At 41.7% G+C, this 21180-nt stretch overlaps 2 protein-coding genes across 11 annotated transcripts in view; one reads left to right on the top strand and one right to left on the bottom strand.

Moving 5' to 3' along the window:
- Positions 1 to 14788, top strand: part of LOC146711509 (BAR/IMD domain-containing adapter protein 2-like) — a 56691-nt gene extending 41903 nt beyond the window's left edge. Inside the window, exons 7-15 of one of the 6 annotated variants that reach the window (XR_014920173.1) lie at positions 4713 to 4865; positions 6594 to 6836; positions 7633 to 7864; positions 8239 to 8440; positions 8562 to 8630; positions 8710 to 8863; positions 9110 to 9147; positions 10916 to 12832; positions 13323 to 13353. Coding sequence is in view for 5 of the 6 variants with exons in the window: in XM_085454354.1 (XP_085310480.1) it covers positions 4713 to 4865; positions 6594 to 6836; positions 7633 to 7864; positions 8239 to 8440; positions 8562 to 8630; positions 8710 to 8863; positions 9110 to 9147; positions 10916 to 11000 (1176 nt within the window). In the remaining variant the exon portion in view is untranslated. Of the gene's footprint in view, positions 1 to 4712; positions 4866 to 6593; positions 6837 to 7632; positions 7865 to 8238; positions 8441 to 8561; positions 8631 to 8709; positions 8864 to 9109; positions 9148 to 10615 lie in introns of all 6 variants that reach the window. The other 5 variants (XM_085454358.1, XM_085454356.1, XM_085454355.1 and 2 more) reach the window with 5 other exon arrangements.
- A 75-nt stretch (positions 14789 to 14863) lies between these two features.
- The window catches only part of LOC146711508 (serine/threonine-protein kinase LMTK1-like), a 29652-nt gene continuing 23335 nt past the window's right edge, over positions 14864 to 21180 (bottom strand). For 4 of the 5 annotated variants that reach the window (XM_085454348.1, XM_085454349.1, XM_085454350.1 and 1 more), the window contains 4 exons: positions 17368 to 20659; positions 17099 to 17279; positions 16806 to 17009; positions 14864 to 16451 (listed from right to left, as the gene is read on the bottom strand). In XM_085454348.1, coding sequence (XP_085310474.1) covers positions 16423 to 16451; positions 16806 to 17009; positions 17099 to 17279; positions 17368 to 20659 — 3706 coding nt within the window. In that variant the 3' untranslated portion in view covers positions 14864 to 16422. The remainder of the gene's footprint in view (positions 16452 to 16805; positions 17010 to 17098; positions 17280 to 17367; positions 20660 to 21180) is intronic. The other variant, XM_085454352.1, reaches the window with a different exon arrangement.

Here is a 21180-nt window from a genome sequence, read left to right as displayed (position 1 = left end):
ATCAAAGCTCGCAGTGTGTAGCCGTCCGGTTTTGTTCAGACCACTGCTTGAATTGAGACGGATGTTTGAGGGCACTACAGCAATAAAGCTCAGCTAAGAATGGCAAGTTGCTACATGTATCTGGCTACCTGAAGCGTGTGCTACATAATTAGACCTGTGGTAAGGTTCCCATGGCATAATTTTATAACAGCAACTGCAACTTTCAGAAATAAAGAAGTGCAAATAGTAGTTTAATGATGTAAAATTTCAAAATATTGGTCTAAATTCCCGATGACAGGCCAACTTAGATTAATGCTTTCTGTCTTTACATTCTACTGACAGTTTAGCTTTATTATAGACTTCAGAGTTGTAATAGGATTGCAAAAGACCCCTGGGGGCATCAATCCATCTTTTTTTTTTCTTAATGGCTGTGCAAGAGGAAAGTAGTTGCCACAGTAGTTGGGCAAATAAACTGACTAATATCACAGAGCTACTACCCAATAATCAAAAAATACACCTTTTGCTTATTGGGCATAGAGAACTGAAGCTCTTCTTCTGAGTTTGTATGACCAGAAAAGCTCTGGACCTACAATGTTCAGTCAGTTAGCAGAAAAAAGCAAAAATCAATCTCCCTTTCTCATTTTCAGCCCGCTCACTCTCCCTGATCATATCATGTCTGTGGGCGTGTGAGAGAAAAGTCAACTCGTTTGTGCCTGAGCCCCGCAGGGAAGACGACACACAGAGAGGGAAAGAGCCCTGCACTCCCACAAGACCTGCGCTGCACAATGACAACCATCCACCTAGAAAGAGATAGAAAGTGACCGGCTGCAGATATAAAGTCCGCAGCTTACTTTGTGCAGATAGAAAATGGTTCTTTCTCCAGCAACTGAGAAAGCACAACTAAAAGTTGCTAAGATGCACTCACCATTTCCTTCTCCTAGGCCAAATTTCTGTTATTTTAGCAGATGAGAGGCAAAAAGATTTCCTTTTTTTCGTGGCCTCTCTTTTCATTAAAAAGTAAAGTATGTCTGAACAGTCTGGCAAACTTATTGATCGCCTTCCTCTCCTCTCTCTCCACTGTCTCTCCCGCTTCGGTATATGTGCCTTTGTATTTCCTCCCTTCCTCATTCTCTCTTGCCTTCAGTGGTCAAAGCCTGCTAGAATACTAATCAGTTCATTATGTAGTTCATTGGAGAGGACAAAGGTACTATAGAAAGGCTGTTAATAAGAGCCCAGACAGTCACAGACAGAAGAGTTCATGATTAAGAATTAATGTCATTAGATGTTTGATAAGCTCTGGGCTTCTTCAGCTCTGTGTCATTAAAAAAAATGAAAAGTGATCCCAACCTGGAATTGTGGGTACATTCATTCACATTCATGCACAGCTCGAAAAAGGCACAAGATATGAGCTTTGACAAAGACACTGTAATGTGTAGTTTCCTTCTGTCGTGCCCTGAAGCATTACAATACAGTTCTTGAATCCGAAGAGTACTGATGAGGAAGGAACAGAAGAGCAGACCTAAGCAGCTCTGAGCTGTGCAATGAGATGCTCTCGAATCCCCACAGGAATAAACGGAGTATAAACAGTTTTGATGTTTTGAATCTTATAGTTTTCTTCACTTTTTGAAGGATGTGAACGCTCCTCCCTCCACGTTGCGTGCAATTATGGAAAGCCCTGTTGGTACACAGTGCAACAGAGTGCATAATGCCACATGCAGTTTTTGCTGTCTTATTAGGATTTCGTCCTGAATATGTCAGTGTAAAGAGGCATAAAAAGAGAGAGGCAGATATGCTAATCCAGTGAACTCTGAATGTAAGAACTGCACTAACTTGTAGCAGGTTCCATTCATGTTCATAACCTTTGCAAAACAAGTCATTCGATCTATGATGTAGCCTGAGGTCCCTAAGCTATAATAGTGGCTGGTGTTTGCTTAGGCTTTTTCTTACTGCATCATTGTCTTGGGTTACTTTGGTGACCTTTTGAATGACTGAGAATTTGGGGCTTGTGAATTTGACAAGTGGAGAGGGCACACTGGTTGAGCTGCTCCTATTAGCTCTGCTTAGAAGTGCTAGAAAGGCTAGCAGACTGTGAGTCACAGGCTGCAGAAACAAAAAAGGGTCACTCCAACAGAGAAATGAGAAGAAGAAGAGGAGCAGATCTTTAAATGGTCATTTTGTGGCTTCCCTGATATAACTGAAGACCCATTTACACATTTTAGCAAGCTGAATTGTCTACCTTTGGGGCGGATGTGTGACATATTTCTCTCTTGCTTTCTGCCCCCTCTCTTTATTCTCTCTGCAATGTAGACTATGACTCATACCAAAACAAAAGTCTTTAATAAGAAAGCAACAGGTGGGAGCAGGAATGCCCCAAATTAAAATGTAGTAAAAAAAAGAAAAAGAAATAAAGAGCTCTCAGTAGACTAAAATATGTGCATCATTCTTCCATCCTTCTCTTTCCTGATTTGCAACTTGGCTCCATTGAATTGTGTAATGGTGCAGGTGAATTTCTTCCTGTGACAAAAGGCTGGAATTCAAAATGTGGTGAGCACTGTTTGCTCACAGGAAGACGGTCCCGGGTTCAAATCCACCGGCCGTCTGGGACCTTTTTCTGTCGAATTTGCATGTTCTTCCTGTGCCTGTGTGGGTTCTCTCCAGGTACGGCGGCTTCCTCCCACAATCGACAGCCATGCATGTTAGGTTAATTATAAATTGGCAGTAGGTGTGAACCTGAGTGTGAATGGTTGTTTGTCTTCCTGTGTTAACCCTGAGACAGACTGGCAACCTGTCCAGCGGTTCCCCGCTTCTAAGTGGGGTACTGGCTACAGTCCCACACCTCTCCCCTTGTGACCCTGAATTAGATAAGCAAACGAATGGCTGGACGCATCTTTTTCAAAATGTTTGTGTTCACTATCATTTAGCCACTTTAAATATTCCTACACGCATGGAATCAGTGTTGTGTTGACTGCTGGCAGTGGGGAAGTAGTGTGCTCTGGTGGTTACTCAATGAAATGCAGTACATCGGCGCTGCGTGGTCTCACCGTGGGATCTTAGATTTGCCTACGGGGAGGAATTTGATCAACTTCATCAGTCTTAATGGGCCACAATGTGGAACCCTCGAACTTCTATTTTAATTAAGAACACTGAACTTAGGACCTATTAATCACACTGAGATCCAACAGCAGCATAAGTTATGAACTATTTTTCTCTTTTCAGCCAGTAAGATTCAAATACCCAGGAATCATGTTTGATGCAGACTTGTGGCTTTACTATGCAGTGGTTTACACCTTCACCGAACAAGAGAAGATCCAAGTTCGGTCCTGAAAGATGACAGGTTGCACCAGAAGGTCATTCGAAGCAGACCTAAAGTAACCTCTGCGGTGACCCCGTATGTTAAGGAAGCAGCCGGATTTAGCTAATATTAGATTCAGACTAATCCAAACTTTACTTTTTAAGAATATTTATCATAAACCTGGCGGGACTACAGATTAAAATTTGCATGTATGGCTAAATTTCTTAAATTCCTATGATGGATTTAAGTGCTCATGTAAATAATGTGCATTGTCGATATCTTATTCTTGCAACAGTGTATTTATGTTTAACATAGATGACCTGAATGAAGTATATTTACAGAGCATTCAACCAAAAGAAACCCCAGTTTTCACTCTAGTTAAAAATCAATGCAAGTAAATATAACACACTCTTCTAGGTCAGTATTTATTAGCAGATGGTACAGTATTAAAGCCATGAAAGTTGACTCATTTGACCTACTTTTAGAATAGTCTGCAAAACTCTTAGCTATTTGAATGCAAACTCAATGCAATGTAAACGCACTTTGGAAGAACGTGGTCACAAAAACACCTAAATGCCATTTCATCTTGTTAAAAAAAAGACTCCCTATAGCTTCTCACCACTTACTGACCCTTCGATGCGTGTGCATGTCTGTGTGCCGTCCCCGCTGACATTTCCCATTTTACAGAATTCATGTTTAGACAAACTTAAAGTTTGGGATCTCTCCCTCCTGCTGTTTTAACATTACTCACTCTTGTACAGACATTAACACACCTGTTATTTGTTATTGTCCAATATGTAAAATGGATTAGTGGGTCTTTGTGAGCAGTTCCTCCTCCACACTGCGGGATCTTCAGTCATAATTGCTGTGCCTCGATAGCACTCGGCAGGGAAAATCTTGCCAGAGAAAGTTACTGAGTAAGGCTCTCTCCTTGCACAACTATTACTGCCAAGGTGCACTTAACCCCTAATTGCTCCAGTGGAGCTGTGAAGTGATTGACAGTATAAGATTGTGCAGCACTGAGCAGCTCCTTGGTGTGAATGTGTGTAATTGCATGAATGTGAAGTAGGGTGTTATTTTGAAAAAAAAAAAGTACTTAGGTGTTAGCCAGCTGCAAGGACCCCTTTCTAGACAGATCTTCCGTCCACTGGCCTTACTTATTAAATGTGAAATCTGTCTTTTTACTTTTTTTTTCTTTAATTACAATACCTATGAAGCATCTGTAGTTCACAGTGTACCAATAACCAGAACTTCTTTCCTGGCTGTCTCAGCAGTAGAATTTGTAGCAGCAATAGTGAAAGGTCTTCTTCTTTATTTTATTTTATTTTATTTTATTTTATTTTTTTGCATAAACATCTTTGGGAATCTTTCTATAAATCTGCAGATGTAATCATGATGTCCTGCTCAGTAATTGTCCTGTCCATTGTGTTTTCTCCTTCAGTATGTGGAGACAATCAGCAGCAAGCAGACTGAGTTGGACACCTTCATTGCTGATGGATACAAGACGGCCTTGTCTGAGGAGCGCCGCAGGTACTGCTTCCTAGTCGACCGTCAGTGTGCTGTGGCTAAGAACAGCAGCGCCTACCATGGCAAGGTAAGATCACTAAATTATCATACCGTTCTGGGTGGAGACTACGGTCTCTTTCCAGATACTGACTTTCTTCCACAGTCATACTTTAATTGGTAATTCTAAATTGGCCGTTGATATGAATGCAAGCCTGAATTGATGTTTGTCTGTCTGCAAACGTCTGTCTACCTTTCTACTAATGACAGCTCCCACTGGTGACCCCAAATAGGATAAATGGTTAAGACAATATTTTATACCTGTATGGTTAGTATTTCCTGTAATAATTTGTTCAGTTATCAAGCGTTTGTAGGCAAGGCTCAGCTCCATGTGGAGCCTAGCCTGTTTTCAGCAGTTGTATTAATTTAGATAATTTGAAACATGTTGTCTGTATTATCTGGTCAAAAAGGGACGTGTGCAGAGCTTTTAAAGTCAGTCTAAACAGCTACTCCCCATCTGTTATCTCAGAGTCATTTTAAGTTTATGAACCACTGTTGTATATATAATTCAGTTGCATTTGTTTTGACCGCTCAAAGGGGCCGCTTTGGTTTTAAAAAATTGATTATCATCGTAGACGGTGCCAAGCTGACAGGTATATTTGAAGCTGTAATCCATCAGTGCACCTGCATGCATCTGGTTGCCTTTTTCTATGTGGAGAACGGCTTTGCTTTTTCAGTTTATTAAAGGCTAATAGGAAAAGACTTTAAAAAGCCAAACCTTGAGTAAGATGGATTGAAATAAATTGCACACAGCCTTTTGCCTGTATTGTTTACAACAGCAGTCACTAGAGAATGTTTAACTGCTTGTTATTTTTCACATTGGTGCTGACATTTGAAGCAAAGAACCTTTGAATCCAAGCAAATATCCCCTCATAGCATACAATCAAAGGTAGTGGAGAGTTGTTATAGAAGGATTTAGTCAATTTATATATTTATGGTGTGTGTGTGTGTGTGTGTGTGTGTGTGTGTGTGTGTTTCTGTGAGCTTGTGTGAACTGCAAACACAAGCCTATCCATTTTTCAAGGATATCAAATTCATGTGTAATGGAGTAAATCTGTCTCCAGGGAATACTGGTGGGTGTAAACCGTCAGCCTGAAGATGTGGCTGGAGGTGTGTGCGTGCGTGCGTGCGTGCACGTGCCAGCTATCCTCCTGCTGCTTTTTTTCCCCATCATGGAGTCTAGTCATTAATCAGGATGGGGGTGTGCGTGGGAAGAATTCACCTTCAGCAACCTGAAGAACCCTCTCCCAGAGGGTTTCTAGTGTGTGTTTGCCTGTGTGTAACACAAAGAAAAAAAAGAGATGATGTGAGCTGCAGATTGGTCAATACACAGTGACAAAATACAGTTTGCGCATACATGTGTGTGTGTAGGTACCATACAGACATACAAACGTGATCTTGGTTTAACTGCACAGTATTTTGGTAGTTTTAAAAAAGAACAGCCGTGTCCACGGGCTGTGAGATGTTGCAGTGGGCAGCTTGGTTGTATGTTAGCCTGCCTCACCCACGCAGCACATTATCAAAGCTGCACTGAGGGCAGTGGTCAAGGATGCTCTGCAAGGAAATATCTTTGAGGACTTGACTTGTTTTTTTTGTTTTGTTTTGTGTTTTTGTGTTTGTTTTTTTTTTTTTTAAGGGGGGGGGGGCTGCTTAGCTGAGTGCTTTTTCTCTGGTGACACTGCAGCCACAACAGTATCTCTGCTTTTAACATAAATGTGTTTTTTCTGGTTTCCCCAAATCACTTCCTTTTTCCTATCAGGGTAAAGACCTTCTGACCCAGAAGATCCCAGTGTGGCAACAGGCCTGCTCAGATCCAAACAAGCTGCCGGAGAGGGCCATGCTCCTGGCCCAGCAGATGGGCTCTGCTGCCCTTGGGGGTGCAAGTCCTCTGCATACCTCCAAATCCAATCTGGTCATTTCAGACCCCATTCCTGGGGCACAGCCACTTCCTGTGCCCCCAGAGTTGGCTGTCTTTATGGGTAGTGGCCTTGGACACCCAGCGGTAAGTTTAGAAAATATTTATTTATGTTAATAAGTGAGTTGCTGTTTATTATGTTAGTTAATAGCATTGATTTTCTGCTTGGAAACCTATGAGTCCTTGCATTCCTGTAAAGGCTTTGGCATGCACACCCACACCAGCATTGTTCAGACAAAGAATATTCCAGTGACAAAGGCCTAGAAGAGCACACGGACCAACCCAAAATTTTTATCTGGTTTCCAGTCTCCCCAGAACCCCTACAACCCACAGGACTCAAAGGGACTTCTGCCCCAGTGCTTGATCCCACAGTGCACTTCCGCAGATAGTGATCCTTATATTACTTTTGTAATTTAATTCTCAAATATGATGTCAAAGATTTAAGATTCCTGGCATTTTACATATACTTTAGGCTTATTTTTATAGAGAAAATGAAATTATTTAACTGGAGTTTCTTCACTCCATTTCCTCAAGGCCACCACTGAGTAAGAGCTAGCACTGCTCTCCTTATGTCGGCTCATGTGCTTTTGGCCCTCCATAAGGAAGCAAATCAAACAAACATTTCTCTTTAAAGATGGCACTCAAGTTAATGAGCTGTTAAGCCTTCATTTCATGCAGTGCAGCAACAAAGTAAACTTAGATGAACTTACTAGACTTAATCAGTCACTTTGAAATGTATTTTGTAGGTCTACAGCTCCAGTGCTATTCTGTATATACCAAACTTCATCTTAATCCAAAAAATTAGGATGAACTGCCGCTACAGCATTCCACACTGTAAGCCTTTTTTTATTGTTCTTAGTGAATCTATGCTTGTTTATTTCAGAGACTGATGGGTCCCGATGGCATGTCCATGGTCAATGGGACAACAGGAGTCCAAGGAGAGGAATACTGGGCAGAAGAAGCAGCAATGTCTATTTCCCAAGTTAGGCCTTCATCCCCTTCAACCCAGGCACAGGTACAGTCCCAGGTCCAGCCCCAGAGACAGGTCAGCGACGTCTACTCCAATACCCTACCTGTCCGCAGGCCTGCCCCCGCCAAGAATAAAAACCCAGTGGGTAAGATGTTATCCAAATACTACAAAACTGTCGAAAGAGGAAAATGGGCAGATTGTTTGAACCTCTTCCTTCATTGAGGAGCATAAAACTTATCATTGCAAATATTTTTCCAATAACGGTGAAACATTACGTTCCAACCTGAATATGGAGTTAAAAAAGAAAAGGTGAAGTTTGCTTTAAAATGTTGATAATATGATCATATGCAAGATTTCAGTTAAGTACAGAATTGTATAACAAAAGCTGCTAATGTTGTTATGTCTGACTGTTGACTGATTCTTCCATGAGTTTGTTCAGCTCAAGTCATTCCAGTAGTCTATGAACAGTTCCTGATGTTAATCATGTTGCTCACATATATCTGCTTTCAAACCCAACAGGAGAGACACGAACCCTGCCTAGATCCAGTTCGATGGCGGCAGGACTGGAAAAGAACGGGCGCTCCCGTGTCCAGGCCATCTTTTCCCACGCTGCAGGTGACAACAGCACCCTGCTTAGTTTCTCCGAGGGAGATGTCATCACCCTGCTAGTGCCTGAAGCGCGTGATGGCTGGCACTATGGGGAGAATGAGAAAAACAAGATGTAAGTAATGTATAATTTATTCTGTTTTGCCCGAATCCAAACTGTAAAATAAGCTAAATGTTTGTCGATTAGGAGCAGCCATAGGCACATGTACATTTAACAAACTCTGCACTTTTAACAGGCGTGGCTGGTTCCCGTTCTCCTACACACGCGTGCTTCCTGACAGTGACAGTGAGAAGCTCAGAGTGAAGTATGCAGGATAAACACTGCCACACTTAATAATTCTGAATGAGACCAAGTCTGAGGCCATTGTTTTCTTACCCCTCCAGCCTGCACCATGGGAAAAGTAGCAGTACAGGGAACTTGTTGGAGAATGATGCATCAGTGCCCACACCGGACTACGGCCTGACTGCCCGACTGCTGGCACAAAGCCTAGCACAGCCCCGCCCACGCCCCTACAGCATGGCAGGCTTTGGCACACAGGTACTGTAACATGTCGCTGTACCTTTTAGTGAACAGTACCATTTCTGCACTTGTTACTTGCTAAATTAATTTGTAGCTCCCACCTGAGTTTGTCTTATGTTGTGTAATTAAATGAGTAATCCTGCAGTAAGTGAAAATCTGACTTTTGCTCACTTTCTGCCATCTAGTGTTTGTATTTAAATACAGCAGATAATTCAGTAGTGGGTCTATGAGCACACAATGACTGCTTAACACTTGTTTTTTCAGCCTGCTATTGAGGATTATGATGGTCGCTTTGCCACAAGGTAAGTGCCTTTTTTGCCCTACCTACTAAGTATTGATCGATAATGTATGACTGCTACTGCCATCTGAAACACTTGACACTCGAGGCAGCAAGGCAACTGCTGAACATGCGCATATCCCAATTTAAATGTAGCATACTTTCACTGCTTTCTAAACAGATAAAATTTATTTTACTGAGGAAAAAAAACCTACTAGTACTGGGGTCATCACAAAGTCAGTATGGATCGAAGTGTGATGCCCGAGTTAGTGGTAACAAAGCTCAATTGTTCTGTAAATCTACTTTTATTACTCTTTTTAATTTATTTAGTGTGTTTTTGATTTTTTTTTATGTGCAGGAGTGTTTTTATTTACTTATTTATCTATTTTATACTATTATTTTATTTTATTTATTCATTTTTTGCCAATAATCCCAAAGACGGTAGTTCACTACTGATTTCAAACTGTCAATCTTGGATAAATTTGGCCTTTTTTCTTTCTTTTTTTTTGACACAACTTTGACAGTAGGCCACTGATCTCTTCATCCACTAATTGTTTCTAAACTAACGAGAACAAAAGTCCTGCTCTGCCATAGAATTTAAAATTTGCAACTTTGCCATACTGTATGTATGCAGTGTTTGCTTTAAATATTATTTCTTGTGTCGTCTTTATCCTTTCCTCTTTGCTCTTCTTTACTTTTTAAGTAGCTTGTTAAAGTTGAGCAGGGTCAGTATCAGTGTATTGACAGAGTGATTTTTTTTTTGATCCATTGTGTTTTAACTCTAAACAAGTCCTTGCTGACTCGTCAGGGTAATGTGAGGTTAAGATTCAGAATTATGCTGTGCCTGTTTCTGTCCGATCAGGGAGTGCATCTTTGCGTATATACCTGTCTGTAAATGTGTGTACGTGTGAGAGTGGGAGGGAGGAGAAATGTCCTGGTGTTTGGTGGATTACATGTTGTGACAGTAGACATCACGCTGACTTCATCTCAGTCATCACTGCTTGTCAGCCTGGGGCTTTGGGCACCAGTGTCAAGATGTTTTACATACTCCTGTCTGCTCTAAATGTGTGTGTATTTTTCTTTCTGTATCAGTATTTTGAGACAACTCTGTCCTGCAGGGTGTATTCACCCCAACAGACTAATACTGCATCCCTCCAGCTAAGGAGATGACTTGATGATTTTCTCATCAACAGCAACATATTGGGTTTGTCTGTTTTTCAAAGACTGGTCGAGTCAAACACAATCAAAATATGCACAACAATATCAGCAAACATATCTGCGTAAAAGTGTTGATGAGGGAATTGGAAGTCCAATCTTCTTGATTATGGCAGGTGTGTTTGGAGTTGTAGCTGTGGGTGGGGCAAAATAGATTTCCTGACCCCACCTGCCCTTCTCCTAAACTCTACTCTGCCGCCTTGTGCCTGTCTTGTCTTTCTCCATTTCTCTCTGAGTGTGTCCGACCTGGCAAGCTTCCTTCTCTCTTTGTTCCACAGTGACAGTCCTGATGGCAAATTGATTTCGACTGTGTGAGAACAGACATACAGACAGAAACAGACAGCTCCGGATAGCACAGGGGCCTCTTCCCCCCCCCTCCCCCCCATCTTTCCCCCTTCTTAGCCTCCCTCCTGTCCAATTATCTCCACCTCTTCTCCTCTGCCTCCACACACACCCCTTCTCCGAATGGAAGAGGCCAGTTTCATCCCTCCTTTCTGTCCTCTCTTCCTCCCCGGGTCCCTCCTTTCCTCCTTCCGTCCGTCCTGGGGTGCTGCTGGTGGTGGTGTCGGTGTGGACAGTAGCGGTTGGTGGGTGGAGGATTGCGTTGAGCGAGAGAGCCAGAGCGGGGCCTACCTGCTCGGCATGCAGCGATATGGACTCTGAATTCGCTATCACAGTCCACCATCACGGACTGATCTCGCAAGAGACTGCCTTTGCTACTGCTTATCTTTCATGCATGTACATGGTTGTGTCATTTTGTCAAACTAAAGGACATTCATGTACTGTACAAGTGCCAAAAGACTTCAATGTCGATGTACTAAAGCCACTGACTGAATGGCCTTTTTAAGCACAAGTGGGCCCAATATTATTGATTTCCCACCAAACACATACACGCTCAAAAAGCTTTGTTCAAAGTAAGGCTGCACGGCAGATTACTCTGTTTCCATTCTGAGAGTTCCCCTACGTCCTGCTGTGCTTCCTCGTGTCAGTGCTAGATTTTATTTTCCGTCCAGAGGGTGTGTCATATATGCCTTATTTTGCTTTTTTTTTTTTCTATTTAATACAGATTTTATGTGCGATGAAGCATTTTTTTAATTGAGCTTCAATAATATACATTATATATAGCTAAATATAAATTGTTTCTGTCCGTCCACTAAATTGCACTGTATTTTTGGTCATCACATGGTATAGTAAAAAAAAAAGAAAAGCAAATTAAATTAAAATTCCCACTTTTGTCAACACAAACCCTCTTTTTGCCATCCTTTCCTGAACCTGCTGCCACAGTTATTACTTAAATAAAACGCCTCACTCCTGTAACCTTCAGTTTTGTCTTCTTTTTTGTTCTTTCCTTTTCCCCCCCCCCACTTTTTTTCTTCTAATCCTGAAGGTACAGTTAGCTTGGAAGGGTCCATGATCTTTTGTTGAGTATCCCCAATAACAGCTGTGAATCAGTTTTAGGTTAAATAATAACCACAGCTTCTGCAGCTTTCAGTGTTTATGATTGTATTCCCTGAGTGGCTATGTAGTTTTTTTTGTTGTTTTTTTAATTTATTTTTTTGGTCTTTTCTTTTTTTTTTAAAAATATATTGTCCTTGTAAAAAATCAAATCAAATCAATGATAATAATAATAATAAATATTATTATTAAATTAAAAAATTTACATATTTCCAGAAACAATGAAACCTGCTGATTAGTTGAAGTGTTTATCTTATGCATGCTGTGGAGGGAAACCAGAAAATGTAATATTGAGATTTGACCTTGAATGTATGGTGAATTTTTACAAAGGTATTCTAAATAAAACATACATCTATATATTAATAAACAGTGTGGTCTAACGAGAAATCTGTTCTGTCGATGATAATTTCCTTGTTCGGCTCAGAACTGATTCTTTTTATTTTTCACTTTTCCCTCTCAAAACCAACACCTACCTGTGACTCATTTCAAGCCACAACTCTGTTCGGTGCATGCGGTTTCATCCTTACTCACTCCCCCAAGCACCTGTAACATCTGTGCTGCTCTTGATAGCCTGTTGGTGTGTGAGGTGGTGTTGTGTGCACTTTGACCTGAACTCTGCCTGCCTGCTTTCCTTCTCTTTGGTTGTTTTTTAAATATGATTTTGACTTACTTGTGCTTGAGTTGTATTTGGGTCATATAAACAGCAGTGCACACATTTTTTGCAGACGTGCGGTTGATTTTATTTATTTTTATTTACTGTCAGATTTGTTCCCAGTGAGCTTTGCAATTTGAAAGGATTGTAGAGTGCTGTATACAGTATGGCATGTTGAGCATGAAGTGCGTACCTCTGTTTTGCATCCCCCATTTCAGTCGTGTACTGTTATCAGTTTCAGTATGTATGCATTGCACCAGACTAACCAGTGTCCTTACAAAATGTGACCCATGCATGATCTGAGAGATGAGCCATTCAAATCCAAAAGTTCTTTTTACCTTCCAGTTTGGGTCCAGAATTGTCCCGGTTCTGAGGGAACAGGACCTCCGTAAGTCCACCAGTCTCCATCGCCTTTCAGCCAAGCAGTCTCTTATCTTCTGCTCTCTATTACTGTCTGGTTCTCATTGTTGTCATTGGCTGTCTGGCTGCAGTTAAGACGCGGGGAATAGCTGGTCTTTTCTGTCCTTTGGCCTCTTTGGAGTTGGCATCACTTGGTTCTGTCAATCCAGCAGGCCTTGGGTTGTAAAAGAAGTACTTTTATATTTTAATTTATGTATTTTTTTTTCTTTCTGTGTGTAACCCAACATCATACAGAGAAGACACTAACCCTTCATGCATGCCTATAACACGCTGTTTAATTAGAATTTGTTCATCATATGCTTGCTAAATCTCACAAAACTGCAACTTTTTGCTCAACTTACTGTTGGAAACTTTAGGAAGGTAGAAGTCTTTGGGTGTGGTTACATAATTAACCATCTAGATCTTGTACTTTGCTCAAGCTAACTATAAGTCTTGTCTCACCCCTCCTCTCCCCACAGTGACCGTTCCCTGGAGGTCTACCTCCGGCCTTCCTTCTCTGATGACCGAGCTGCACCCATCTTCTACTAGCAGCCTGCTGCCCCCTTTTTACCCTCGCGGGCCTTTCCTTTTTAAAAAGCAAGAGATAATGGCCAACACTGGCAGGTTTCAGTTGTATAACGTTATCGCAAGAGGGCCCAGTGGCTGTGGAAATTCACTTAAAGAATTTCCCATCAATGTTTTTTGCGAATGCTTTCACGAAACATTGAATGTTTTAGTCAGAACAGTGTGACAGTTAGATTTAATTATTTAGATCATACCAATTGTGAATAAGGTATTGCTAATAAGTTTTACTAGTGATGCCAATACATTAATATTTATCTGTACTTCTGTTATGCTATTTTTTTGGTTTCTGCAACACTTTACACTGTAACTTTCACTGGAGGATTATTTGAATTAAGTATCAGTGGAGGGGCACACTGCAATAGTTGCTTACATGAGCTGAGAAAACGAGAAAAGGATGGTTGTAAACAGTCTACCACACATTGCTGTAATGTGAACTGAGTAATTTGAATACTCAGACTGATGGTTGAACCCTGACAGGCGATGAGTAAACTATAATTTTGCTTTTGTTAGGTAATAGTATAGAATTATATATTGACTAGTTGTGATACAGTATACCCAGATTTTCAATGTGGGAACTGTGCCTTCTAGGTGTTCTTTTTTTTGTTTGTTTTTTCTTTATATGCATATGGCGATATCCATTTTGTTCTGTAAAGTGGTTTGAGGGAATATGCATCACAGTTCTATTTGTATTTTTATATTACTGAAAACGTTGATGGGATTATTTCACTTTCTTTGGCTTGAGCAAGCTTTCGTACAGTGCAGGCGCATTTCCACAGGTATAACACGGGAATAAACTGCTACTCTTTCCTTATGTTCAAATTTCAGTAATATCTAAGCTGCCAGATTGCCAGGAGGTTTGTTTTTTTTAATATATATATATATATATATATATATAAATACATATATATATTCAGCTTAGAGGGGGTGGTAGCTTATCAGATAAGGTACAGTATTATCATAGCTTTGATCATTTGTTCTCAGTATTTTGCAGTACACTCACCTGGGACACAAGATTAGAGGCATGTTTTTCTTTTCTACAATATGCTGTATGGGGTTAGTGCTGAAAGTGTGGTTGAAAAGTAAGAATGTGTTGTGTGAATGAGCTGAAATGCCTCTTAGTCTCCAGGAAATAAACTGTTACGTCACAAACACCTTTTGTGGATGAGTCGTTTCCACTGAGAATTGCGGTCATGCTTTTACTACATAGCTCATTTAAGAATCAAGTTTCAAATGCATTTTTTTTAACTTTTATATAGCCCTCACCTCGTCCATGTCTCTCTGTTTGTATTATATCTGTACCGTGCAGAGCATGCATGTAAATTAACTTGTCCAAAATAAATCCATATGGGCACAGACTTCATACTTTTATGTGTTGTGTTTTGTTTGTTTTGCACTTGTTGACATTAATGCAGATAAATATATCACAGACACAAGAGGGGGAAAAGTATTTGGATTTATTTGTTTTGGATAGTACAACAGCCGTGAGTGAGGGATGAATGGAAACAGCAATGATGTTACTACCGGTGCATAGAACAACCCACCTCACCTTCTCCAAAGGCGTCTGCCACTTTAGCCAATGGGCTTTGAAATATCTCTTTGGCAAATTTGAGAGACTATCATCCTGGATTGCATCTTCTTCAAATTCTCTATACAAAAATACTAGCAATGTTTTCTCTTCTTGCAGAACTTCAAAGGCAAGGAAAGAGGAAACTGAATTGGCACTTGGAGCTACAGGAGGATAGAGAGGGGGGAGTGAGCTGCCGATACAGCAGTAGTAATTCAAGTCAAGCTACCTGCTACATGTTGATATAGGATTCATACAATTGTCCTATTTTGAATGTCTTTTTTTTTCATTCCCTTATCACCTCATACCCGGTTCATTCAGCACTAACATAACAGATGCATAATGGATGAGACCAAGACCTAGATGTAGAAAAGATGCTCGGAAATGATAACTGACATTCAACATTTATAACTGGCATGTTGATACTGACACCACTCAACAGTGGTGACACATCTAAGTCCCTTTTAAAGTCGTTCTACTGATGATCAAATTTATTAAAAAAAACAAAAAAAAAACAACAACCCTAAATCTATAAACAGCACATGGACACTAATGGGGGGAATCTCATTGTTCAGCTGATTCGTTGCAGAATGTGGACACGAAGAGCAACATGGGGAACACAAAGTGCTTCAGAAAGGTGTGGAGAGCCGTGGGTTGTCATTAACTAGAGTGAGTGGTGGAGAATATGGTAGTGGTAACATCCTGGTTTTCTGTATTATGTTGCCATTAACATTAAATCCACAAAGTCCCACAATGGTGATTTGGATAACGTGAGAAATTAGGATGAAGCACCTCCAGCTCCACCATCATCACCAGCTATAACTTTTCATTGAAGTCAAATATTTTGTTTGAAAATCCATTGTAGTTTCTTATGTAACAACCATCAAGCACTGTTTTCTGGCACCAACAATGAGAGCCGTAACAGTCTTAAGTTGCCAGAAAATGCCAGATGGTAAGCAGATGGACAAAGGCAGCCAATGAGAGGAGCAGCTATGTCTGTCATTTCGCTTTTTTTTTTCTTTTTCCTTTTTTGGGGGGATTATTTTTATAATTCACAAATCAAAAGAACTGTAAGGTCACGAAAAGGAACTGATGCCGCATTTAGCAAATAAATACTGCATGTCAAAACTAACATTTCTATTTCTGCAGACAATAACACTTCGCTTTGTATCCACTTTAGGTTGCAATCCGTGCAGCTATTGCTCTTTCTTCATAAAAAATAAATAAAATAATAATAATAGTGTGCAAATCATTCGGGGTACTTCACTACAATATGAGGCACTGTCTCATAAAGGGTCACCAGGGTCAGATGCCCCAAAGGTCGATTAAAAAATAAAACTCTGTAAAACATCTAGATATAATAATGCTGCTTTTTCTGTGTTGAGAAGAACCTGGAATCGACCTTCTCTCATCGTGGTGGCACGGCACTCTCAGTCTTTTGGGTTATCGTCACTGTTCCCTGTGGGACACAAGAGATTGGAAATAGAAGGTAAAAATATTATATTTATTTATTTACCAACTTCACAACAAAAACAATTTAACCAGGAATGCCCTAGATCTACTTTGTCTGTGTAATAAGCCACATCGCTGCAAATATTAGCACTTAAATATTAGATTTTAGGAATCTTTAAATCCACTTTGTCTTTCAGCTGTTTATATTAGCTGCATGTGGATCTTTGCTTACAACATTACAATGGAAGCCATCTTTCAATAGCCAAAGTAGGATCAGTATTTTAAACTGAGGTGACGTTTAGTGGAGTGTCACAATTTTAGTGAAACTTTTACTACAAGTTGGACTAAAAGGCATTTTTACCTTTTGCTGAGCTCATCTGGGAGTCGCAAACATGTGTGATAGAGAATCGTGACACCATAAAACGATTAAGTGCTACAGCGGCTGGTTTAGGTGCCTCGGGACTGTTGGAGAGAGAAGTGGGTGTTAACGCGGGCTCAAGTGTGGTGACAGGTGAGGATGGACAGGGCTCAAAGGACAGGTCATCTTCCAATTCGCAGTTCCCACCTGAATGCACACAGGAAGTCATAATCGCTTTGTTAAATGCAGTGAGAAAAAAAGTGAGGCTTATTCTTTGCAACATATTACATCCTCACCCTCTTCTGATTTGTTTCCATCTGTTTGTTTAGAAACACAGGGTGATTCATGTGACTGAGCTTCAAGTTCAGGGTCAGGTTGGGGCTGCTGGTCAAAGTTTTTTGTCTCTGATGTTTCCTCTCCACTGGCCTCTACTTCTGTTGAGAAGGAATAGTCGGCCAGCTCTCCTGTGGGGCTCTCCTGGAAGGCATGAAAACCAATTAAGTGATTTAATTTAATATAATAATCTCCCCAGTTTGTACAACGTTGACCTATTAAAATATTGTACCTGGTCAAAAAGGAACACTGTGACATCATCAAAAAAAGACACCGCTTTTTTCTTCCTCTCCAACTCCTCACAGAAGGATTCGGTGAGCAGGCCGGGCATCTTCAGGAGGCTGCGGAGGTGTCTAGCCCTGCTGCAGTCACTCACCACCACCGGCACTGTGGTGAAATCCTCCTCACTCTCCTCACTGTCTTCATCTTGAATGTTGTAGGTCCTCAGCTCTTCATCAGAATCGCTATCATCCGAGTCATCTTCATCCTCTGCCTCCTCCAGTGGAGCTCTTACATTCTCTCCACAAAGCTCCAGCAATGATGAGGAAGTGGACAGGTCAAGAGGACCATTGGATTCTCCACACAAACTGTCTTGTGAGTCACATTCCTCTGCATCTATGTCCTCAAATTCTTCCTCATTTATTCTCGCACCATCCCCTCTGTCGTCTGTCTCCTCGTTGACATGACTGAATTCGGGTAGCTCCTCCTCCTCTGTGGAGCCATCACCATGTTCATTTTCTTTGGGGGACTCGTCATTGTCATTGTTGGTTATGGTGGAGCCAGTATGCAATGACTGGGAATTGGAGCAGTCTTCTCTCCTGCTCCCGTCTTCCCGGGCATCCTGGACAGTGGAATTTGGCTGAGATCCAGTGGCGGGGTTAAGCTCTGTGGAAGGTTCGTCTTCTGAGTGCTCTGTCTCCAACCCAAGATCATCATCTGCAGGGGCGGTCTCTTTGGTCAGGCAGCCACCCATCTGTGGAGGAAATGGTGACAGCATAGACAACCCAGGGGTGGGAAGAGAATGGGGTGAACTATTGTCAGCCTCTGAGAGATTCACCAAAGCACAACTTTTGATGTGTCTCAGATTTGTTAAAGTTTCCCCATTAGCAAACTTCTTTTCTACAGCATGATTATTTCCTAAAAGGCTTGGTTTCTCAGCAGGGGGGTGACAGTTACGTGGACCTGCAAAGAACTTACTGCCGTTCTCTTGGGGACTCCTCTCATCATAGTCAGAAAAATAGGCTGAGTCCCTGTAGGGGTTCTTCTCGGTTAGACTTTTTAACTGTACCTCTGAGTTGCTTGTGGAAGTGCAGACCCCTTGACCTAAACCCACCTGCAAAACAAGCTCGGATTCTCCGCCCAGCCTAGGGCTCCTCTCACCACCCAGGGGATCTCCAAGCTCTTTAAAAATAAACTCTGGAGATTCGTTGTTCTCTGTGTCATAGCCGCTATCCAGTGATTTGGGCAGGACTGGGATATTGAAGGGATCAGGGCTTAAGGGGCTTGCCATTGATGAAAACATGTTGTTGGTGTCTAAAGAGTCACCAGCTGTCTCTGGCTTCTTCTGCGGGCTGAGCTCTTCCTCCTCTATCTCAGCATAGTCGAGGTTGAAGTCTGCAAAGATCCCTGAAGTAATATCTGTAATGTCATCTTCTTCCTCACTGTAGTCACCAAGTTCAACCAGGCATATGCTGGAGTCTCTTACGCCAACTCCTCTATCTAATGTTCTGCTTCTCTCAGGTGAGTCTGCATAGTTTAGCTTCTTGTCGCTCAGATCAAAAGATAATCCTGTCGAAATGCCCTCCCACATCTTACTTCTCTGCTTATCTGACAGTTGTCCTGCTTGACTAGCCTGAGGCTTCCTAAAAGAGGATGGTGATTTTATGTGGCTTGCCTCAGGTATCATTGCAGGATACGTTCTCTCTCCATAAAGAAATGATTGCGTTTCATATTTTCCACCCTCTCTATCTCTGGTATTTATTCTTGCATCTGTGAGAGAATTGGTACTTTGCACATTATCTTTAGTTGTGTTCCTTTCCACTTGAAAGGCATCTTCCTCTTTTTCTTGGTGGCATAAGTGAATGTATGAGCCTAAATCAGTTAGTTTGCTACAACTATTACAGTCAGATCCTCTTCCTCCTCCTTCTGAGGCATCACAAGATCTGGAGCTGTGGAAAGTTCTGGTGGAAACTTTGGTTAAAGACCATAATTCAGTTGTGTTTGACTGACTGGTATACTGCAGATCCAGACAGCTGTCACTTCCACTGCCTGTCTGCCTTGTGTCAAAGCTCAGGCTGTTATTGTTTGCAGAATGGTTTGAGATCCAGTTTGTGGCCTCTCCCTCGGAGAAAAGGTCATCCTCGATTTCTCCACTTCTCTGTTGACCCAAAAGCACGCCGTCAGCAGTTCCTGCATCAATTCCGATGTGGTTAACAATAGATGGTCTCTTTCTAAGATGACCTACCATATTATGGCAGCTTTCATTAACTGTGCTATGATTTGTGTTTGCTTCAAGGTAGGGATCACAGAACCCTAAGCTGGGGCTACTGACTGCTTGTGATAAACTGCGTGGGTTCTCTAACTGCTCCTTAGACTCTGCTGGCCTTTCTGCAGAGTCATTGAGATTGGACGAAAGGCAATTTTGGGAGTGGCCTAATTGTGGGGGGCTGGTGCTGTATATGTGTCTGAGCAGTGGTTCCCTGGTTAGCTGGCTAGTGGGACTTGAATCAGAGTCATAGGCAGTGGATTTGATGTTATCAGCAGTAGACCAGTATGCGCTGGGTTGTGCTGTGGTTGAACAAGTTTCACTCTCAGATAACAATCTGCTGTCACTGACTTCTAATCCTGGGCTGTAGTCCACAATGCTGTCATCCAGGTTAATGTTACACTCTACTGGTTCCTCTATGCGAATGTAGTACTCACTGCTGACTGAGGGGCTGTGGGCACTCAATACTGGAACCACACTCGGGTGTTGGGGTTCATAATAGGATGGGGACATGCTTGAGGTAAGGCTATCAGTCTTGCAGCCCCCTGTGGTGCTTCCCTTGCTTGAATAGTAGATATCCTGGTAATGTGGGTTCCCTTGGCCCAGTGGACCACTGGTGGAGGAGGAGCAGTAGGGTTGCTCAGCTCGGGCCTGCTCCCATTTGTATTCAAAGTTGAGACCGTGGCTGGTCTCTGTGACAGTCAGTAGGTCATCACCTGTGTCAGAGTGGAAGCTGTCAGAGAAGTGCTCCAAGAGGGGGAAGGAGGATGAAGCAGAGGAGGCCAGCTCCACTGCTTGAGTTTGGTCTGTATTAGGGGCATCAGCTGAGGCTGGTGTAGGGGTTAGAACTAGAGCTGTGGATGTAGCTGTGTGAGAGGTGCTGCCAAGCAAATTGGGTCTCAAGGCATTCCAGCGTTGCTCAAAGTCTTCCTCAGCTTCACTGGAGCCTTTGGCACACAAGTATGTGACCAGAAGGTGTACTTCCTCACTGCTGGGTCTCAGCTCTGGCTGCAGCCAGCAGAACTGCATTACCTCGTACCTGAACGGAGAAGAGGGACCGAAAAGACCACACACACCTTCAGGCTGGAAAACACTTATTGGTATCCTAAGATATTTTTGTTAAAAAAAGGAGAAAAGTTCAGAAGCAACATTTAAAAAAAAAGGTAATATAAGGAGAACTTCAAAGTCAGCACTTTATAGCAACACCTAGCACTTATTTACTGCACTAGTCAATAGCATATACAGCATAGTATATGAAGGAGGTGCAGTGGAGATGCTGACACAGTTAGAAGATGTTTATGCTTTTCTTTGTGCATCTGTGTGGCTTCTCAGTGTTTGTACCAAATAGTTTAATTCCTTAGGGAGCAGTTTTGAAATAAAAAATAAATAAAAAACAATATCTGGCAGGCTTCCCAGGTAAAGATGAATGAGGTGATTCGGATCTGGTCGATGCCAAGGGGATCATAAAGAATAGGGAGAGTATTGATCATCTGCCCTTGGTAGCAAAGACAAATGTTGCTACTATGGACTTGTATCAAAATAAATAAAAAAGATATAAAA

Source organism: Copadichromis virginalis, linkage group LG4 (assembly GCF_057382275.1).
Source record: "Copadichromis virginalis isolate Kocher_CV1m ecotype Utaka linkage group LG4, C_Virginalis_male_GT1.1, whole genome shotgun sequence".
Lineage (NCBI taxonomy): Eukaryota > Metazoa > Chordata > Actinopteri > Cichliformes > Cichlidae > Copadichromis > Copadichromis virginalis.
Note: the sequence above shows the minus strand (reverse complement) of the source record. Positions and strands in the feature narration are given on the sequence as shown.